General features: G+C 32.6%; 1 protein-coding gene, 1 long non-coding RNA gene and 1 other non-coding gene across 4 annotated transcripts; 2 read left to right on the top strand and 1 right to left on the bottom strand.

The window, feature by feature from the left end:
- The first annotated feature begins 5 nt into the window (after positions 1-5).
- On the top strand, positions 6-4,230 carry LOC25488592 (disease resistance protein RPM1). Of its 2 annotated transcripts, none has more exons than XM_039832234.1 (2): positions 6-3,475; positions 3,975-4,230. In XM_039832234.1, the coding sequence occupies exon 1, from the start codon at positions 629-631 to the stop codon at positions 3,464-3,466; it is 2,838 nt and encodes a 945-aa protein (XP_039688168.1). In that variant the 5' UTR covers positions 6-628; the 3' UTR covers positions 3,467-3,475; positions 3,975-4,230. The 2 variants fall into 2 exon arrangements, with proteins under 2 accessions (XP_039688168.1, XP_039688167.1); XM_039832233.1 differs by having other exon boundaries at positions 11-3,475; positions 3,967-4,230.
- A 7,669-nt stretch (positions 4,231-11,899) lies between these two features.
- Positions 11,900-18,636, top strand: LOC120579355 (uncharacterized). The gene is made up of 3 exons (XR_005645155.1): positions 11,900-12,351; positions 12,555-12,624; positions 18,582-18,636. It is a non-coding gene; the product is annotated as an uncharacterized lncRNA (long non-coding RNA).
- A 1,624-nt stretch (positions 18,637-20,260) lies between these two features.
- LOC120579776 (small nucleolar RNA R71) lies at positions 20,261-20,367 on the bottom strand. The gene has a single exon (XR_005645521.1). It is a non-coding gene; the product is annotated as a small nucleolar RNA R71 (small nucleolar RNA).
- Between the last annotated feature and the right edge of the window lie 377 nt (positions 20,368-20,744).

Here is a 20,744-nt window from a genome sequence, read left to right as displayed (position 1 = left end):
ATTAATAAGGTGAACAATAAATTTGAGACATAAAATAAACAGTTTGAAGCAAAAACTTCAAAACTCAACTTTTAAGGCTGAATTTATTTTCCCTCAAACAAAAAAAAAGGCTGAATTTATTCTAGATGCAAAAATAACGAAGTCTAATATGTCAAAATCAGTTTATATGTCTATAATTACTATTGTTTATGCAAATATAATAAGATTAAGCAAATAATAAGATTAGTTCATGTCTGTCATGCTACATCACTTCTTGTTTGCTTCATTGATTCTTGGCACATATAATAAGATTAAGAAAATAATATATCAAAGACCAAGACTCTTGGTTACTCTCACAAGTCACACTGCTGTATTTATTATATAGTTAAGTTATTAAGTTATAACTACCTTACACACCCACTTGTTCTGCAGGCTCTATTAAAAAAAACTAACAGATAAACAGAATTAAAAATAGTTGTCTTTGTCTTCACAAAATAGAAAAATAATTTCTCGTAGACTAAACACAGCTATTCATTAGTCGAAGTCTAGTACAGAAAAGCTTAAGCACAAAAACAAGGTACTTGAACTTGTTTGGATTGCCAAAATTGCTTGCAAGAGTTAACCTGATTGATGAAAACATTGAAATGAAATGACAGATGCTATAGTGTCATTTGTTGTGGGGGAACTCTGCAATTTTGTAAAAGAAGAAGGAACTTCACTGACATTGATTGAGAGATACTTCAAAGACATCAAAGATGAACTTGAGATCATCCAATTCTCACTCAAGGATGCAGACACAAGGGCTGCTGATGAAGGAGGAGGAGGAGCCAACGAAGGAATCAAAACTTGGGTGAAGCAGCTAAGAGAAGCATCTTTTCGCATAGAAGATGTGATTGATGAGTATGAGTATAGCAAGTATGTGGCACAAAGGGTCGACCATTCGGGATTCATAGCTTCACTCCAAGCGATTCCTGCCTCGATGAAAACCTTGAATACACAGTACAAGATTGCTTCAGAGATGAAAGACATCAAGTTATCACTTGCTGGAATCAAAGAAAGAAGTACAATGTTTGAGTTTCAGTCTGGAAGTGGATCAGAAAGCTACAGAGGGACTAAAGCTCCTAGAATTGGTGACCCTCGAATGGCTCCTTATTTCATTGAAGAGACTCAAGTTGTAGGGTTTGAGTCCCCAACAAATGAATTGGTTCGTCTTTTGGTGGGTGGAGAGAATGAACGGACGTTGGTTTCTGTGCTAGGCATGGGAGGACTCGGAAAAACAACTCTTGCTAAGCATGTCTTTGATAACGAGTTGGTGAAAAGCCACTTTGATTGCCGCTCTTTCATAACAGTTTCTCAATCCTATACTATGACAGAGTTGCTGATAGATATCATAAAAACATCTTGCACGAACAACAATGAGACTATTCCAAAGGGTCTGCGGAAGATGGATGACAGAACATTGATTACTCAAGTAAGACAATACCTTGAGTCAAAAAGGTACTTGGTTTTATTTGATGATGTTTGGGAAGAAAATTTTTCTGATGAGATTGAACATGCCTTAATTAGTAATAACAAAGGAAGTAGAATCATCGTGACCACTAGAAATATGAAAGTAGCAGAATATTTTAAGAAATCTTTTCCTGTTCATATTCACGAGCTGCAACCTTTGTCTTCAGAAAAAGCATGGGAGTTGTTCTGCAATAAGGCATTTAGATCTGAGCCTGGTAAACAGTGTCCAACAGCCCTTGCGGACATGTCTAATGAAATTGTTCAAAAATGTGGAGGGCTACCACTGGCTATTGTGGCCATTGGTGGTCTTTTGTCGACAAAAGCTAAAACCTTGTTTGAGTGGAGAAAGGTGAGTCAAAATCTAAGGATGGAGTTAGAGCGCAATGTGCACTTGACTAGTATAATAAGGATTTTAAGTCTTAGTTATGATGATTTGCCTTACCATCTGAAATCCTGCATGTTATACTTTGGCATGTATCCAGAGGACTACATCATTAAACGAAAAAGACTTACTAGGCAATGGATGGCTGAAGGGTTTGTTAAGAATGAGCACACAAGACCATTCGAGGAAGTTGCTGAAGAGTACTTGATAGAGTTGGTACAGAGAAGTTTGGTTCAGGTTTCCAAACTTGGCTTTGATGGGAAAGTTAAAAGATGTCAAGTCCATGATTTGTTGCGTGAAGTGGTCATTAAAAAAATGAAAGATTTAAGTTTTTGTCATTCAGTGCATGGAGGTGATGAACAAGTCACGGTTGGAATAACTAGGCGCTTCTCTATAGTAGCCATCTCCAACAATGTATTGAGAAGCACTGGTAACTCAGGAATTCGTGCTGTATTAGTTTTCGACAAAGGTGAATTGCCTAAACATTTCATGGATGAATTATCTGTCAAGTTCAAGCTTTTGAGAGTACTTGACTTTGAGAGTTCAGTTTTGAATTATATTCCTGATAACTTGGGGAGTCTTTTCCACCTAAGGTACTTGAACCTGAGTCGTACAAAAGTCACAGTTATTCCAAGTTCTATTGGTAACCTAATCAATTTAGAAACCTTGGATCTAAGGCATACCAAAGTTACTGAGTTACCAAGGGAGATAAACATGCTCACAAAGCTAAGGCTTCTTCCAGTTTATTATAGAAAACATGAAGGACATTATTCTATTTTGAATTTTACAACAGGTGTGAAAATGCAAGAGGGTATTGGATGTTTGAAGTCATTACAGAAACTTTACTTTTTGGAAGCAAATCGAGGTGGAATAGACCTTATCCAGGAGCTCAAGATGCTGACACAATTAAGGAAGTTAGGCATACGTTGTATGCGCCGAGAATATGGAAATGCATTATGTGCTGCAATACAAGAGATGAAACACCTTGAATCTCTAAACATCACTGCTATCGTTAAGGAGGAAATCCTTGACTTGGATTTCATATCAGCACCACCCGATCTTATTGTGCTCAACTTGAAAGGAAGACTAACAAAGTTGCCTGATTGGATTCCAAATCTCAAGTACCTTGTGAAGTTAAGACTTGGCTTATCTAACATAGCCACTGATCCATTAAACTCTTTGAAGAATTTGCCAAGTTTGTTGAGGCTGAATTTGTGGGATGATGCCTTTTCTGGTGAAAGTTTACACTTTCAAGTTGAAGGGTTTCCAAAACTAAGGGAACTTGATCTCACTAGATTGAGTAAGCTAAGTTCTATCACTATAGACAATGGAGCTTTACTTTGTCTTGATCATATCAGATTTAACAACAACCCCGAGTTGAAGGTGGTTCCACAAGACCTTCAACACTTGAAAAACCTTCAATTCCTTGGATTTGCTGATATGCCACAGGAATTGGTTGAAAGCATTGATCCAGAAAAAGATGGACAATGCCATTGGATTATCAAGCATATTCCCCTTGTACTAATCCGTCAGAAAGTAGGATTGGGATTTTATGACTATGACTTGCACCGCATTCCTACTACATCCAATGTCTGAATCATCAAGGTACTCACTCTTTCCTCATACCATGAATTGTTTCTCTTATGAATGTTTGAAATAACATTTCCTCATTTAAGGTTTCAAACTTCCCTTTACATGAATGTTTGCATCTTTTTGATTTAAGTAAAACTATACTTAATGCATGCACAATAAGAAAAGTAATCTTATAACTTTTTAGGCTTAATAGCAGATTTGGCCCCCTAAGTATCAAGAAGTTGCGATTTTGGTCCCCTAACAAAATAAAATACAATCCAGCCCCCTAAGTATTGCCCATTTTGCAGTTATCAGCATTGACTTGGTCAAAATTGGCCTGGGGGGGCAAAGCAGCAAAATTGGCAATACTTAAGGGGCTGGATTGTATTTTATTTTCTTAGGAGGCCAAAATCGCAATTTCCTGATACTTAGGGGGCCAAAACTGCTATAAATTTACAACTCCCCTCTACATATATTGAATGAAAGTGGCTATATTCTCATCATGCATGTTTATGCATGGCTAGGTGAACAGATTCAAATTCTTCATGTTGCTGCTCAAGAGAAGATGCACTTTGTCTCTTTATTCCTTCTATGGTGTGCTTGAATTGCCAAATAATTGTTTCCTTGAATTGAACTCATCAACTATGATCAAGGAATGTGTACTGTATTAATTGACATTTGGTTATGGTTTGTTTTTCTGTTTTCTTCATTTGTAATGTTGTTTATTATTGGTTGTGGTGTGAATGCTTTTCTACAAAATATAATGAATATTTCAATTTGCTATGGAATATATATTTCAATTATAGATAATCTCTATTTTTGCTTCCCCTTCTTTCAATAAACTTTATCTCTAACCGGAATTGAGAGATCAAGTATGTTTACCAAGAAGTCAATCCTTGGGTCGGTCGTCTTTCTAATCTTGGTCATGGTGGAGATCTTAATTTGATAGATCTCTCCATCCTTCTTTATCTTTACTGCGTTCTGATGTTTGTAGAGATCGTTGTTAATATTAAATGTGTAAGAAGATATGATTTGTATTAATTGGAATCCGAGAGTACAATTAGTATCATAGATCTGAGTCAGGATTCGTTCACACCAGATGTAAGTCTATTTAATTACATCAAATCTTATCTGTCAATTTTGATTGATCCAATGACTATGTTTATGCAATTTTTTAATTCCCCAAACGAGGAGAGTTTTATATTTTGAAGAAAAATAAGCCTCCCATGTTCTCTATTTTTTCCTCTTTTTTTATTTTTTTCAAATTTTTCTTTCCTTTTCCTCCAAACTCGCAAACATAAGTCTTAAGATTGAAGGCAATAACTGTTCTTGTCACCCGGTGTCAGAAGTTGAAAATTTCTCCATGATATAACCAATCAGAAGTCGACAACACCATCACACGTTTCTCTTATTTTTCTCCATCAATATGAAATAATTATATTAGTAATTGTGAAATGTTTAAAAATATTAAATAAAAATTGTCAGCATTAATGTAATTTTTTATTTCATATGCTTTGTAATATTTGCACCACCACGTCTGTTGTACATTTTATGTGCTTATATATGTGAATGTAAATTTTTTATATGAAAAAATAAATAGGTTTAGTTGCACTTTTCCCCCTATAGTTTGCCAATTGTGCGATTTTGCACCTCATAGTTTTAAACGAGCGATTTTGCCCCCTATAGTTTCCCCCTTTCTGATTTTATGGTCCCCATGACATTTAGTGCTGATGTGTCTGTTTTTTTTATCAATTAATGTGTGCCACGTGTGTAATTCCATTTTTGAAAAAATAAAAAAAATGGTATTTTTCAGATTTTGAGAGAAGGAGGCATGTGGCACACGAAACTCAAAGCTACCAAAAAATCTGAAAAATACCATTTTTTTTTTTAAAAAAAAAATGGAATTACACACAGGGCACACATTAATTGATAAAAAACAGACACATCAGTACTAAATGTCATGGGGACCATAAAATCAGAAAGGGGGAAAACTATAGGGGGAAATCGCTCGTTTAAAACTATGGGGTGCAAAATCGCACAATTGACAAACTATAGGGGGAAAAGTGCAATTAAGCCAAATAAATATGATAAAAAAAAATTAATTCATGACTATTTTCAAAATATATATAAACATTAATATGATGTTTCTATTAAATTATTTTTTTTATGTTGTATGTATAAATATGTTACTTTTCAAAGGAAAAAATTTCGTTAAATATTTGGAAATCTCCCTGTTGCGAATTTTATTTGTTTATATCTGGGGGAGAAAATTTTTATATATTGATATCAGAAAGTTGTTATGATAAATTTTTTAAAACTCATGACTCTTTTCAAAATATAGACATTGACTTATTGTTTCTATTAAATTTTTCTTATTTTATATGCATCAAGTACTCTTTGCGAATTTTATGTGCTTAATTTTCATGTATCCATATGAGAAAGTCAATATGATAAAATTTTGAAAACTCATTATTTTACAAAAATATATCAACATTAATGTTGTATTTCTATTAGTTTTTTTTTTTTTTGGATTTTATATGCAAATTAGTGAGATTAAGAAATTAATTGAAGACATATTAGAGAAAAAAAATAGTGAGATTAAGTGAGAAGAATAAACTATTTTCCTATTTTAATGTCAGATGGGAATAAACTTTTTATTTTAATGATAGATATTTTTTTGAAAGAACAGGTAAAATATATATTAGTAAGAGAAAGAGGTAATGAATATACAACAAGAGTTTAAACGCCAAAGGAGACCAAGGACCGAAAAAGAAACACCAACCCCTCCATCAAATGGGACCAACAAACAAACACCAACACCAAAAATACTAAGGGAATTACATTTTCCATCCTGTAGGTTTCCACGTGCATCCTATTTTTTTCAAAAATGCCTTTGAATTTTCGGATTTTATAATCCAAAATGATGTTTTTTTTTGTTAAAGGGTGAAAAAAATGAGTAACGAATTTTTCCAAATTTTGTAATCAGGAAACTTAAAAAAATAGGGTGCGTTACATGATGTTTCCGGATTACATAATTCGGAAACCCCCTAAACACCCTTTATCAAGGTAAAACAGTTCGAATTATATAATCTGAACTGTATCAGCACAAATTCTAAACATGTTTGTAACATGGATAGTCATTTTAGGGACAATATTAATCTTCCTAACTCTCATTCTTCTGTTTTGGGTCATTGTTACCGGTTCTTAGTAAAAAATAGGGTTTTCAGGCTACTTGATCGGATTGCTCCGAAACTTCCCTAGAAAATCAGAAAAAATTCAGGGACAATGACTCCCGTAGAAGGGACTTCTTATGGGACTCCGCCCCTCAAAATCTAAAATTCCATCGTTTAGATTTAGACCCATTTTTAATTTTTTTTAATTTTTCATATTCTCAGAAAAATCCGAAAAAATTTGGATTAGTTTTATTTGATTTTTAGATTTTTTTGGTGCTATTTTTATATTTTTATGATTTTATTTGACAGGTTTTTAACATTTTTAACTTAGTTTTTTTGTTGTTTTTAAAAGCAAAACTGCTGAATTGTGAGAGAGTCTGATGGTTGATTATACATAAGAATTGTCCAGATTATAAAATCCGAAATAGTAAACATGAATCCGGATTTTAAAATCCAGAATGCACAAGGGCATTTTTGGAAATTTTACAGAGCGTGGGAGAAGGTCATATGGTGGGAAAAGTAATAGTCTAACATTAAACCTAACCCTCCCAATGACCTAAACAAAAAGAAGAATGAACCAAGTCATCTACACCAAAAAGATAAGACACAAAAAATAAGGAATCAAACTGGTTCCACCACCCACTTATACTCTCATAGCGAGAACAGGGTGAGACCCAAAAAACCAATACCACGAAGAGAATTGTACCTTCTAGACCAATTCCTCCATGTGTAGAATCTTATCGGAGAGCATCCAGATGGTCCACACACTCGTATACAGATCAACAAAAAACCACGCCTAATTCTATCTCTACCAACTAACGATAAAAAAGACTAACCAAATCCCCTAGCACCACTGAAGACCAACCTAACCACCTACAAATCAAATATCACACCTTAGAATAAATTGTCTTCCTATATTTAAAGAATTTTGATAACTATAATTTTAATGTACTAGTAGTAGATAACAATGATTTGTCCTCGTGAGATACTCAATTGGTAAGGATAATGCATAATATACCATCAAAAAAGGAGATAAAAATGATTTGAATATAAATTTTTTATGATTTGAATACAAATTTTAAGTATATATATGTGGCATTTTTCATTAAATTTCAAACGACTTTTCAATATTACCAATCTAATATTATGTAATTTCAAGGATCAAGTTGAATTATTGTTATTTTTTGTGTAAATCAGTATTCTCCTGCATAATTGCAGAGAATAATCCCTCGAACTTTGTAGAAAAGAAATGGGTGGCAAACTCTCTCTAAAAGTTTTAATATTGCTGCATTCCTTAAACTGAATTCGAATACAAAACATTAATTAAGTGAGAAGAAACTTACGTCATCTTATTGAATCACTGTTGGATTGGATCAAGTTGAGTTATTGATAATATGATAACTCTGGATATACTCCTATACATTATTAGATACTAAATTATTTACTCATTATATGTGCAAATTTCTTTTTTGAAGTAATGTGCAAAAGTTACTACACAGATTAATAATGATGATTTAGTTGCATCTAATAAGGATATTTTCAAAATAGTGCAAACGTAGACCTTTACCATCGTTAGTGAAAAAAATAAATATTTTTTCAAAATAGTGCAAACGTAGACCTTTAAAATACTAGTTAAGAAAACAAATATAATAAAAGTATAATATTAAACTTTTTTTGAGCAAATAATATTAAACTTATACAATCAAACTTTAAAAGTATAAAATATAAATAACGTTTTTCCAATACAAAATAAATAGTTTTTCTTTAATTAATGCCACGTGAGTATTAATTAGCCAGATCAAAAAAACATTCAAAAGTACTTACCACCCACCCCACATATTTATTTTGACAGTAACCTATCATCCCACATAAATATTTGAGAGTTGCTGTTTACACATATGATAGGGCTGAAAAACACATGTAAAAGACGAAAATGCCCCTGCAGTAGTTAACTACCGAAGTTTGAAATCGGCTGCAGTTAACTACCGAAGTTCCTTCGACAGTTAACTGCCGAAGAAAAAAAAAAAAAAAAAAACCTCGGCACTTAAGTGCCGAAGAACTCATTCATCAATTTTTTTTTAAACCAAACAGCATGTTAAAATAACTGTATTGAACTATGGACAATATGATTGATTAGCCAAGAAATGACAGGTTAAAATTACTTCGTTACTGCGTTGCCTTCAAATTTATTGCTCAGCTAATAAATAGTATGGGTTGTATGGAACTGGTTTGGCAGATATAAAAATGCTGAAACAATTGATATTTTAATTAGGACAAAGGGTGTAATTTTCTATGTGCACTTTGTATTATTCACATTCACAGCTAATCACATAGACTGTGTATTTAATAGCGTAAAGTAACAATATCAAGTTTAAGTATAATCAGAAAATTATTCACGAAAAACAAATTGATGAGTTAGTTCCTCGGCACTTAAGTGCCGAGGTTTTTTTTTTTCTTCCCTTTTTCCGTCGGCAGTTAACTGCCGAAGAAATTTCGGTAGTTAACTGCAGCCGGTTTCAAAACTTCGGTAGTTAGCTGCCGCAGAGGCATTTTCGTCTTTTACATGTGTTTTTCAACCCTATCATATATGTAAACAACAATTCTCTAAATATTTTTGACAGTAACCTATCAAAGAAAAAGGTCAAGGAAATTTACCACAAAGAGGGAAACAACAAAATATCCTGAGTTCGTTTATTTAGAGAAAATACTTGACCGTTTACAATCATTTGGGCGCATCAATTATTGGTCACCCACCTAAACATGTTTTGACCATTTTTTTTTTTTTATATTATACAGGAATAAATTATAGAATATTAAATTTTTATAATTTTTTTTCTAATACATAATTAAATATATAAAAAAATATATTGACATGTGTGAAACAATCAACTAGGTCATATATTTTGGGCATAATTAAATTATAGTCTTGTTTTTAAACATATATGTATGTGTCTAAATAGTACTCCTTCCGTCTGAAATTATATATCGTTTTGAAGAAGAAAAAAATTTGTCCTAAATTATAAGTCGTTTTACAATATCAATGAAATATTAATGTTATTTTTTTTTCCTATTATACTATTAACTAATTCCACCGTCCCTATATCTAAGCATCGTTTTAATAGACGAAAAAAAATGCTTACATATAGAGACGGATGGAGGTTTGGATCCTCTGCCGTGGATTTTTTACTAGAAAGAGCTCAAGTGCATACGTCTTCCATTCAACTGTTTTTTTAATATTTTGAAATGCATGCATTAAAAAAAAGATGGTTTAACAGCTGAAAGATTTAATGGGAGAGAATCTTTTCCCTAGGAATGGTGAGAGAGAAAGAAAACAAGGACACAATTTCACATTAAAAAAATATGCATATCTCTTAAAAAAATAACAAACTTTTTTTTTTTATTATTAAAAAGATATATAAGTTTTAAAAAAAGTTTTAAAATTAGAATTATACTATAGTCACTGTATCCTTGAAGGTTGAGGACAGGAATTATTCTTGTCAATATTAGTACCGAAAGTTGAAAATTTCTCCATGAATGGTCAGAGTCAGACAACAACATCACAACGAAGAAGATTTATCAATATAATTATTTGCATTCCGTTGTCGTAATTTGATAAAGGTGAATCAAATCTAAAATACTAGTGTGTGTTTGGCATAGCGGTGGCGAGAATTGATTTTGATAGAATTGAGTTTAAGTGAATTGATTTTGGTTAGAAGTGAGTTGGATGTAAATTGATTTATGTTTGGATACACTTCCTTAAAAGTAATTCTTATGAGTTGATGTTGTTTGGATATTTTATATCAAAATTGATTTTGAATGTGTATTGACCAAATTATCCTTTTAATTGTATTTTTTTAAGCATCCTTTTAATTGTATTTAAAATTAAATATCTCATTTTTATTTTAGATAATTATTTCTTTTTTTTTGTGTGTGACAATTTTAGATAATTATTTCAACTTATCTTAAATGGATTTATATTGCTTCAAAATTATTTTTAAAAAATAATATATTTTCAACAAATTTTACAAAAACAATAGTTAAAAAAAGTTTAGAACATTCAATTTTTCCATAAACTTCAAGCCATAATTTAATATATTTTCGTCAAATTACAAGCATGTTCAGTTTTTAACAAGGGTATAATAGAGAGAAGCACACAAGAATTTGATGGAAGCTTGTAACACAAAGAGAAGAACTTGCTGGAAGCTTGACATCAAAAAATTAAATTTCTCAAATATTAATTTTTATGGATTAGAGTAAACGGTGAAGATGAGAGAAAACGTAGAGATTGAAACGAGTTCTACAAAAGGAAGAGAAATTTAAGAACGAGACAGATCTAAGAAAAAGACAAAAAGATGGAAGTGAGGGCAAAGATGGAATAAAGTGAGTTATCTAACTGTCAACAAACAATAAAGGCAGCATTGATTTGAGCCTCACCGTAGAAGCTGAGATTTGTAGCTTCTTGTAGAATTAATTTTGGAAGGTTGAATTGATTCTGGAAAAGGTAACCAAACATGCTGCAAAGTGAAAAAACCACGGTGAAGGAGGGCAAACGTCGTTTGGTAGTGAAAAAAGCTACGCCAAACAGGCACTTAATGTGTTCACACATACTTTAAAATTATTTGTACGACAATCTTCATTAAGGTTGTTTCCGATAATTCGAAGACTAATCTTGACAATTTTCCTTTTAAAAATAATTGAAAAAAAAATAAAATCAAACCCTATTTATAGTGATGACAATAACTAGCGTGATCAAAAAAAGATTCAAAAGTACTTAATTACCACCCACCACATATTTATTTTGACAGTAACCTATCATCCTGCATATATCTTTTTGGAGAAATGATATTTGAACATCCATTTTGTGATAACTTTTGCTACAACTTTCTCTCTCATATTCACATTATTTTTTATCTCTCTATTGCTTTGATTTTCGTGCAAATACCTATTCTTTCTTTACAAATTATGATTGTCCTCATAAGTTGTCAATTAAAAGATGTTCAAATAACACTTCTCATCTTGTTGACAGTAAAAAGAGGTAAAGGAAGTTTACTAAAAAGAGGGAAACAACAAAATATCCTGAGTTTGTGTAATAATAATAACCTTAGTTGCTTGTTCAAAAAAAATAATATCCTTACTTTGTTTTTATTTAGAGAAAATACTTGACCATTTACAATCATTTGGTCGCATAAAAAAAAAATGTTTATATGTTAAAATTTTAAGATAAAACTAGCTTAAAAAATGAAACTACTATTCAAAATTTTGCAAGAAACTTTTTATAATGTTATATACTTGCAAAAAAATCACTCATAAGTAGATGTTAACCGAATATCAGAGACTATTACTACTTGCAGAATAATTTTGTTAGAATTAAAAAAAGCCTTAAGTAAGAATTAAAAGTACAAGATTTATATTTTATTGAAATGAAGAACATATTTAATCCAAAAAGAATTGAAAAAAAAAATATAAAGACGACAAATGAGATATTAGAAAAGTAAATAATACAATATACCAATTGCTTGTGGCTACAGAACAGAAAGGAAATAAAAACGTTAGGTGTAGTGGCTAAATTTACAAGATAGTAGGGGCTGTCTGGCTGAAGTTAATGTGTTCTACTTTGTTTTTGAAAGGATCCGTGACTTGATGATTCCTCTCTTGAATCGATTATCTATCGTTGTTTTGCAGGTTGAGGTGGTTGATCGGTGGGTTTGGAAACTTCATCCTTCCCAACGATACATGGTAAAAAATGCTTATACCAACTTAACAGCTGCTGATGTTGTTTTTAACGTGGAGTATAATCATGCGTTGTGGCTTAAAGTTGTGCCGCTCAAAGTTAACATTTTTGTTTGGCGCTTGCTTTTGAATCGGATTTCCGCAAAAGATAATTTGTTTAGGCAGCATATCTTGGTTGATACTGATATTCATTGTTTATCTGACTGTAGTTGTTTGGAAGATCAAGACTGCTTATTTTTTCAATGCGACTTTTACAGCGGTTTTGGAGTCATATGGCTGGTAAGGCTTATCAACACTTGATCACGGTAACTTTTTAGATCATCTTTTTCAGTTTGGTGGTCTAGGGGATATTTCCAAAAACTCTCACCTAGCTTTCAATATTATTTGTACGATCGATTTGTGCTTTACATGGAAGGAGAGAAATGAGAGGATTTGTAACCATCATGCCTACTTTTCTTGCCGACAACTTTGAAAATAATTGTATTGTATCTGTCCCCACAAAGTAATAGAAAAATAGTTTGTTGTGTACTAAACTAAACATCAGTCACTTCATCAAAAAAACTAAACATCAGCCAAAAGTTTCCCCACAAATCAAAGCCATGGTATACAAAAATGCTAAAGAGATAAAACAATGAATTTCAACTTGCCTAGATTACAAACAATTGCCTTGCAAAAGCTAATCTTCAAGAGAAAAAAATAAACAATGAAATGAAATGGCAGAAACTGCAGCGTTATCTGCTTTGCAAGCACTCTGTAACTTTGTAGAAGAAGAAGGATGCAAACACATAGTAGAAAATGGAATTATTCTAGTTAAGTCACTTCACGAATTTATTTTAAAAATTGATTATAGTAATCAATTTCAAATTTCAATGATATTGATTATAATATTTTATTAAAATAATTTTAGTGATAATTTTATGAATAATTCATTTTTTCTTAAAAAAAATGAATTATTCATTTTTAAAATTTATAGTAGAATAGAAAATATAAAATAAAACAATGATAAGTTTTAGTGACATCCACAACTGTAGATAGAGGTCCTTAACATTTTAAAAATGGTATTCTTAGAATTACCTACAATTTTATCCACATGTAAAGCTTGAAAACACACGGTGACAGCCATTTGACATTGACAGACGGAATTAGCTACGGAAATTAACTCTATAGTGACGGATTTCAGCTGTCACTACAAGTCAAATTTCATATCTTTATACTAACAATTTAAAGTTTTTAGAAATAGCCTATTCCAAAATCCTCTTCTCTAAAGATGTCCACACCATCATAATCCTACTTGGCATTTGTTCCAAAAATTTCCCCTAAATTTTAATACAAGCTTAATAATTATAATTATTATTTAAAACCATTTTTTATTAATCATTAAATTGTACATAAAATACATAGTTGATTACAATCAAATAATTATTAATATAATAATTATTTCGATTAACATTTATATGGTACATTAAAAATTTGGTAGCTTACAAAATTATAATAAATAACTTGAATAAATTATATTTTGAATTTTGGTTCGTTACACTATGACACAGTAACCTACTAGTTAAAAATTTAATTGTAGTAATTAATTTTTAAGGTTATATAATTAATTTTATTTGTTATAAAATTATAATACTTAATATTAATAAGATATTATTAAATTTTAAATGTTATGAAGTTAATTTTTTGTAGGTTACATGAAATATAATCTAATCGTTTAATGCACATTTTATAATATTAAATACGTTGATAATATTAATTTTAAAACGGTCAACTTAATAATTAATAGATATTAACCGTTATGGTATTATTTTTCTATATATATAGTAGCGCTTTTGGGTACGAGTACACAACAATCACAAATATAGTTCTTCTTTTTCTGTTCTCTGGTTCTCTAATATCTATATTCCAGTAATTTTTGTAACTTTTTCTATTGCAAAGAAAAATGTCTACGAAACACGACTTCATCTCTGATGTTTCACCAAGAAAATAATTGTGGACACTGGTCGTGACGGTTGTTGTAACACCCCGTTTTCCCAATATACAAATTTCTTAAAACATTTATCAGAGTAAGCATCATAAACAACGGGATATCACATATAACATGATCCAAAACAGTTAAATAATAATTTAACCAAAAGTCGTAAACATTGCAGCGGAATTTAGTTCATAATCCATAAATCAGTTTGGCACGTAGGCCCCATCAAAATATCACAAATGAGTTAAATCAACTTAACAAAACATAATAATTTTTCAACATCATAAAACATAAACATGATAGTCACGTAAGAGAATGAAGCATGCAAATAACCCCATCCCGTTACGTATCAGAGCGACCTAGACGACACAGTGAAGGCAAGGCCACTCACGACGGCAACTGCACACTAAGCACGATCACCTGCAAGTTACCCATACGAAGGGCAACATTTTCAAGCAGAAGGGGTGAGATTTCATAACAAAATAATGTTAATCAAAGTAATTCGAATCATAATTAACATTAACATCATAATCATTCTTACATAACTTTGCATATTCAAATAACAAGTATCACGTAATCACATATTCATTCGTCATCAACAACATAGCATCATGGACATGACAATGTGACAATGCTCTTAGACTCCTTATATGCATGTGGTACCAATCGTCATCATAAGTATTAATATACTTTAATCGTGCGGAGGACAAAGCTCCTATAAATCGTGCGGAGGACAAAGCTCCTATTAAACGTGGTGAGGACTAAGCTCAATGAAATGCTATGCATGGACTCTTATGAACAAATCATCGTAATCAACATATCAACATGCATCCAATAATTTGGAGCTAAACGTAATCATTTCATCATATAAATACAATATGCACTTAGTTAAATAACAGCAGCAGCATAAACAAGTCACATAACAGGATGATATCATTATATCAATAGCACATCAATTGTATCATAGTTAAACCTTCATATCTTACATAATTGCACAATACATTAATCATACTCAATTAATTTTCAACATATCTTAAACAGCTTTACAGACTGCATTAAACGTTATCATTAGGTCTTCTTATCATAAGGGGGTTCACTCTTGATCCAAACGTGCGACACAGATCGCACAAACACTCAAGACACTCAAAGCTGGAAGTGCTCGCGAGGCGAGAGTTCTTACTCGCCATGGTGAGTACCAAACAATCCCCAAACTAAAGTTGTTCTGGGTCCAATCTTGCCCTACATTCATTCCTAATCACTACTAGGTATGTTCAGGCACTCAAAGGCACTCAAGGTCCAACTAAAAAGGTCGAAACACAAAATCTAACATGCTCTCTGCCTTAGCTCGCTATGGCGAGTAAGGTTGCTCGCTATGGCGAGCGATACCAAAGGAACTCGCGAGGCGAAGGGAAAGGGCTCGCGTGGCGAGCGATGAAGATCATCCCTCGCGAGGCGAGGATCATAGCTCGCTGTGGCGAGCGATGAATGTCGCTACGGCCAGGCTTCCTATTTTCACAAAAATCCGACGATTCACATGGTTCTAAGCCTAGTATTGATTCCAAAGTTTGTCCTAAACATAATCTAAGGTCCAGGAACACTTTCTACAACAGTTTAATCAATTCCTACCGTTTAATCATCAATTTTAGGGTTTTGACCTAATCCCAAAACTTTTCTAAATCAATCCTAACTTTGTCAATTAATCATCAGAATTACAACAACTAACATTATTGAATTATTAGTCTCACCCTTACCTTGTATTGAAGAAATCGCAGCACTCTAAGGTGGTTCTCCCTTCTCTTGGCTTTTTCTCCCTCTTTCTCCAAAAACGTACGTACAACAATGTTTTTCTAAAACTAGGTCTAACCTTTTTATATCTCCTCTTAATTACTTATCTTATCTCACTTTCTCCCCAAAACAGCCCTCAACTAAATATTTTATATTATTTTCAAATCTTTATTTTATTTAACAATAAAATAAATCCCTTAATCTTATCAAATCTTCCAAAACTCATAACTTATCACAATATCGACTAAACCATCAATATAAACGTAAATCATTCAAATCATACCATAATCATGCATATATTATATAAATATAATATAATCGCCTAAACTCGATTTAAATAAACAATTAACGAAAGTGGGCGTTACAGTTGTTTGTGCTTAGTTTGTTGAAGACTAGAAAAATAAAAACTACCATTTTCTAAGGAGTTGATTCTAATGGATCGAAATGTACTTTTTTCATACCGTTTTTTTTTGTTTTGTTTTGTATATTTTTTTTAAAGTATAGTGTTTTAATCTTTGTTATCTAGGGTGATCGAATATGTGCGTTTATACAAAGAATATTGATCTACAAGTTCAAGGAGCAACTCCAAGAGGGAATGATGTTCATGATTTTCTCATTTGATTTTTCTTGCAACAGTGGTTCGTATAGACCATCACACATCGAATACAAACTGAATTTTACAATTAACACAAAAGTCAAAATATCTAAATCTTCTTTGGTCCCTACAAACATGTATTCGTTTACACTGCATATGATGTTTTCAATGATTCTTACGATATGAAATGTAATTTGAATCATATTTTATCATCAAACTAATTTCAAACCCCATCTCTTTCTAACAACATGAAATGTAGTTGGTGTCTTGACTGGGGTGAATTTTGTTTGTATGAAGACCTCAAATCAATTATATTAAAAACCCTTCAAGCACAAGATGTGCCCAACAAAGGAAAATACAAAGTTCAAGATGTATAGATACAAAAGAACCAAATCATGAGGTAGGAATAACCAAGACAAGTAGAAAGATTATTCGACCAACATTTCAACTCAAAATACATACATGATTTCTTAGCATTTTGTATCCTGTAAACGAGAAATGTAAATTTATCTAACAACACCATAAACTGATTCTTGTGACAAAAATGTAAGAATTTTTGTCTTTTCAAATAATCCATATGCAAGTCAGCAAAATCAACTGAAAACTAAAACGAACTTTTTTTGGAACAATTGAAAACCACTGAAATGAAGAGTACCCTCACAATAATTAATTGGAAGAACATAATAATTCAAACCACTTTAGAATATTATGTCATATGCTACCAAAGAATTCACACTAAAAATAAAAAAGATAATTCTCCTCTTTTTCACATTTGCCAGAACATAAAAATAAGCCCATATATTAAATAGGGTTAATAATGTTTTATCCCCCCTGTAATATATGTCATTTCCGGTTTTCCCCCCTGTAAAATTTTTTGTTTAGTTTCCATCCTTGTAATTTGTAGAATTCTAGTTTTGGACCTTCATGACTTTTGATTGTACAAAATAGATGATATGGCAGGGTAGTAAACCGAAATTTGCTCAAATTAGCAAGAGGGTAAATCAAAATATTCTCAAATTACAAGGGGGTAAGCCGAAATTTTAATATTTTACAGGGGGCGAAATTTGTCATGAAGGTCCAAAATCAAAAAATCTTCAAATTTTAAGGACGGAAACTAAACAAAAAAATTTACAGAGGGGAAAACCGGAAATGACATAGATTACAGGGGGATAAAACACTATTAACCCTATTAAATAATTCATTAAGCTAAGTTGTTATTTATTAGAATTCAGATATTCAAGAGCCTCCACGAAAAGAGAGAGACATTTAGAGGAGCTACTTTGTTCCTAATGAGATTTTTTAGAGCCATATGTTCATCATGCTCCACTTGCAACTAGATGATATACCCCTTTGTCAGGGTACCTTTCACCATGATCAACTTTAAAGAAACTTATCAAAAATGTTAGCCTTAAAAATAATGTTGTCCAACAAATAACAACAATATATCCCCTGCACCTTATTCTAAGAAAAGTTCTATGACATCGTCTCCACCCCATCCAACCCTAACCTACGTATCTCCTTAAATGGCATAGAGTTATTTTGATATAACTCTCCACTATCATTGAAAAGTTCTAAATATATCATACAAAGGACCACTCTACAACCACGAATCATTGCAAAAAAGGGAGTATTTTTCTTATTACTCTCCACTATCATCAAGTTGTCATCAAACCAATTTCTAATCCCCACCTCCGCCCCTATTTTAACACCATGGAAGTAATTTTACCACACATACGCCTAATTGTCCCCACTCTTGATGAGTCATTTATTGACTATTTTAATATGCTTTTTAGTTTAGTTTTATTTAGATTTTATTTTATTTTATATTAGTATTATTTCCTTTTTAGGATAGTTTACTTTAAATTGCATTTTATTTTATTTCAGGAATAAATATTGGATGGATTGAGTCTTGGAGCAAAAGAAAGGGACTTGGAGCCGATTGGATGCAAAAATATGAAGATTGAGAGACAAAAATATGTCTCCCCCTGTCAGAAGCCTGGCACGGCCCGTGCTAGCCTTGGCACGGCCGTGCCACCCTCCAGAGTCACTTTTGCTGCTTTTGCTTAGATTTTAAGCTACTCTATTTTTAGCCCGAATGTAATAGCTTAGATTTTAAGTCGAACAAATGCTATAAATAGAGTAGCCATCCATCACAAATATTCATCTTTACTTGGAATACAATAAGTGACAATTGCTTTTCTAATTAAAGTTCTTTTCTCTTCCTTTATTTTCTTGTCATTTACTTTTATGCTTTCTCTCTTCTCCCCCATGTCTACGATGAACATGAGTGAGTAGACTTCTCCTTGTCTTGGGATTGTTGGATAAGTCTAAATGACATAATCCTAATCAAACCAAGCTCTAAGCCTTAATCTTATGTAACCCTAATTTCTTATCTGAATTCACCGCTTTAACATGGATCAACCATTATCAAACTGTGGAAACGAAAGTGGAGGGTTTGATAATTGTTTATCCATTATTCCAAATATCAATTCATAAAACGAAAGTGGAGCTTTGATATTCGAACAAGTGAATTCAGACAAGGATTGAAAAGTCAGCGAAATAGGCTTTGCAATCTTTGAGACATATAGTTTCGATCTTCAAGGGAACTAATAACAATCAAGTCAGCGAAATAGGCTTGGTTGTTAGAGGAACCAAAATCTAATAGTAATCAAGTTAGCGAAATAGGCTTGGTTGCTAGAGGAACACAAGATAAACTGTCTTGAGAAATTAGGTCTAACATAACATTATAAGCTTATAGTTTTGGTTTGAGAAGGACTTGTTATTTAGATGAAACCAACGATCCCAAGACTCTTTTAATATTATTAATTTTCAACCGCTTGAAAACCCCCAACTTACAATTCTCTTCTCTTCTAATCATTTTCAAAGGTTAATTGAATTGAAATACTCTCTGTCGGAACGATACTCTTTTAATACTACTTCGGTAAGACCGTGCACTTGCGGTTTTATCTCATCAAGTTTTTGGCGCCGCTGCCGGGGAGTAAACTAATTTGATTAACTCTTTCTTTGTGATTAGAACTCTTTTCTCTTCTTCTTTTCTTCTATTTTATTTCTTTTTCTTACCAATTAACTTCTTGGGTTCTCAATTTCTTATGCGAAGAAGTAAAAGTCTCGGAGAATTTATTCCTGAGATCGAAAGATATTTGCATAAGAAAAAGAGAGAGGCACAAAGTAATACCGCTAGGGCTGAACGCACTCTCAAAGAGTATGCTACTCCTTCAACGGAAGAGCCACAAGCTATTATCGTGTACCCAACGGTTGAGGGTAATAACTTCGAGATCAAGCCTGCTCTACTCAATTTGGTGCAGCAAAATCAATTTTATGGATCACCCACTGAGGATCCAAATCTCCATATTTCTTCCTTCCTTAGACTCAGTGGCACCATAAAAGAGAACCAAGAAGCCGTAAGACTTCATCTCTTTCCCTTTTCCTTAAGGGATAGAGCTAGCGCTTGGTTCCATTCCCTAGAAGTCGGTTCCATCACTTCATGGGACGATATGAGGCGAGCATTCCTTGCCCGATTTTTCCCCCCATCTAAAACCGCTAAACTTAGAGATCAAATCATGCGGTTCAATCAAAAAGATGGGGAGTCTCTCTATGAAGCGTGGGAGCGTTTCAAGGAAATGCTTAGACTTTGTCCCCACCATGGCTTGGAAAAGTGGCTTATACTCCACACGTTTTATAATGGCTTGTCATATACCACTAAGATGTCTGTTGATGCAGCTGCAGGTGGAGCTCTAATGAACAAAAACTACACGGAGGCTTATGCCTTGATTGAAGACATGGCTCAGAATCACTACCAATGGACCAACGAGAGAGCCGTCACCGCTCCTACTCCCTCTAAGAAAGAGGCAGGTATATACGAAGTCTCTGAATATAACCACCTTGCTGCTAAGGTTGAGGCATTAACCCAAAAATTTGAAAAACTTAATGTTAATGTTGTCACACCTTCTTCTACATCCCCTCCTTGTGAAATTTGTGGTATATCCGGTCATATCGGTGTTGATTGTCAGTTAGGTAGTGCTGCCA

Source organism: Medicago truncatula, chromosome 3 (assembly GCF_003473485.1).
Source record: "Medicago truncatula cultivar Jemalong A17 chromosome 3, MtrunA17r5.0-ANR, whole genome shotgun sequence".
Lineage (NCBI taxonomy): Eukaryota > Viridiplantae > Streptophyta > Magnoliopsida > Fabales > Fabaceae > Medicago > Medicago truncatula.
The sequence above is the reverse complement of the archived record's forward strand: the minus strand, read 5'-3'. Positions and strand labels throughout refer to the sequence as shown.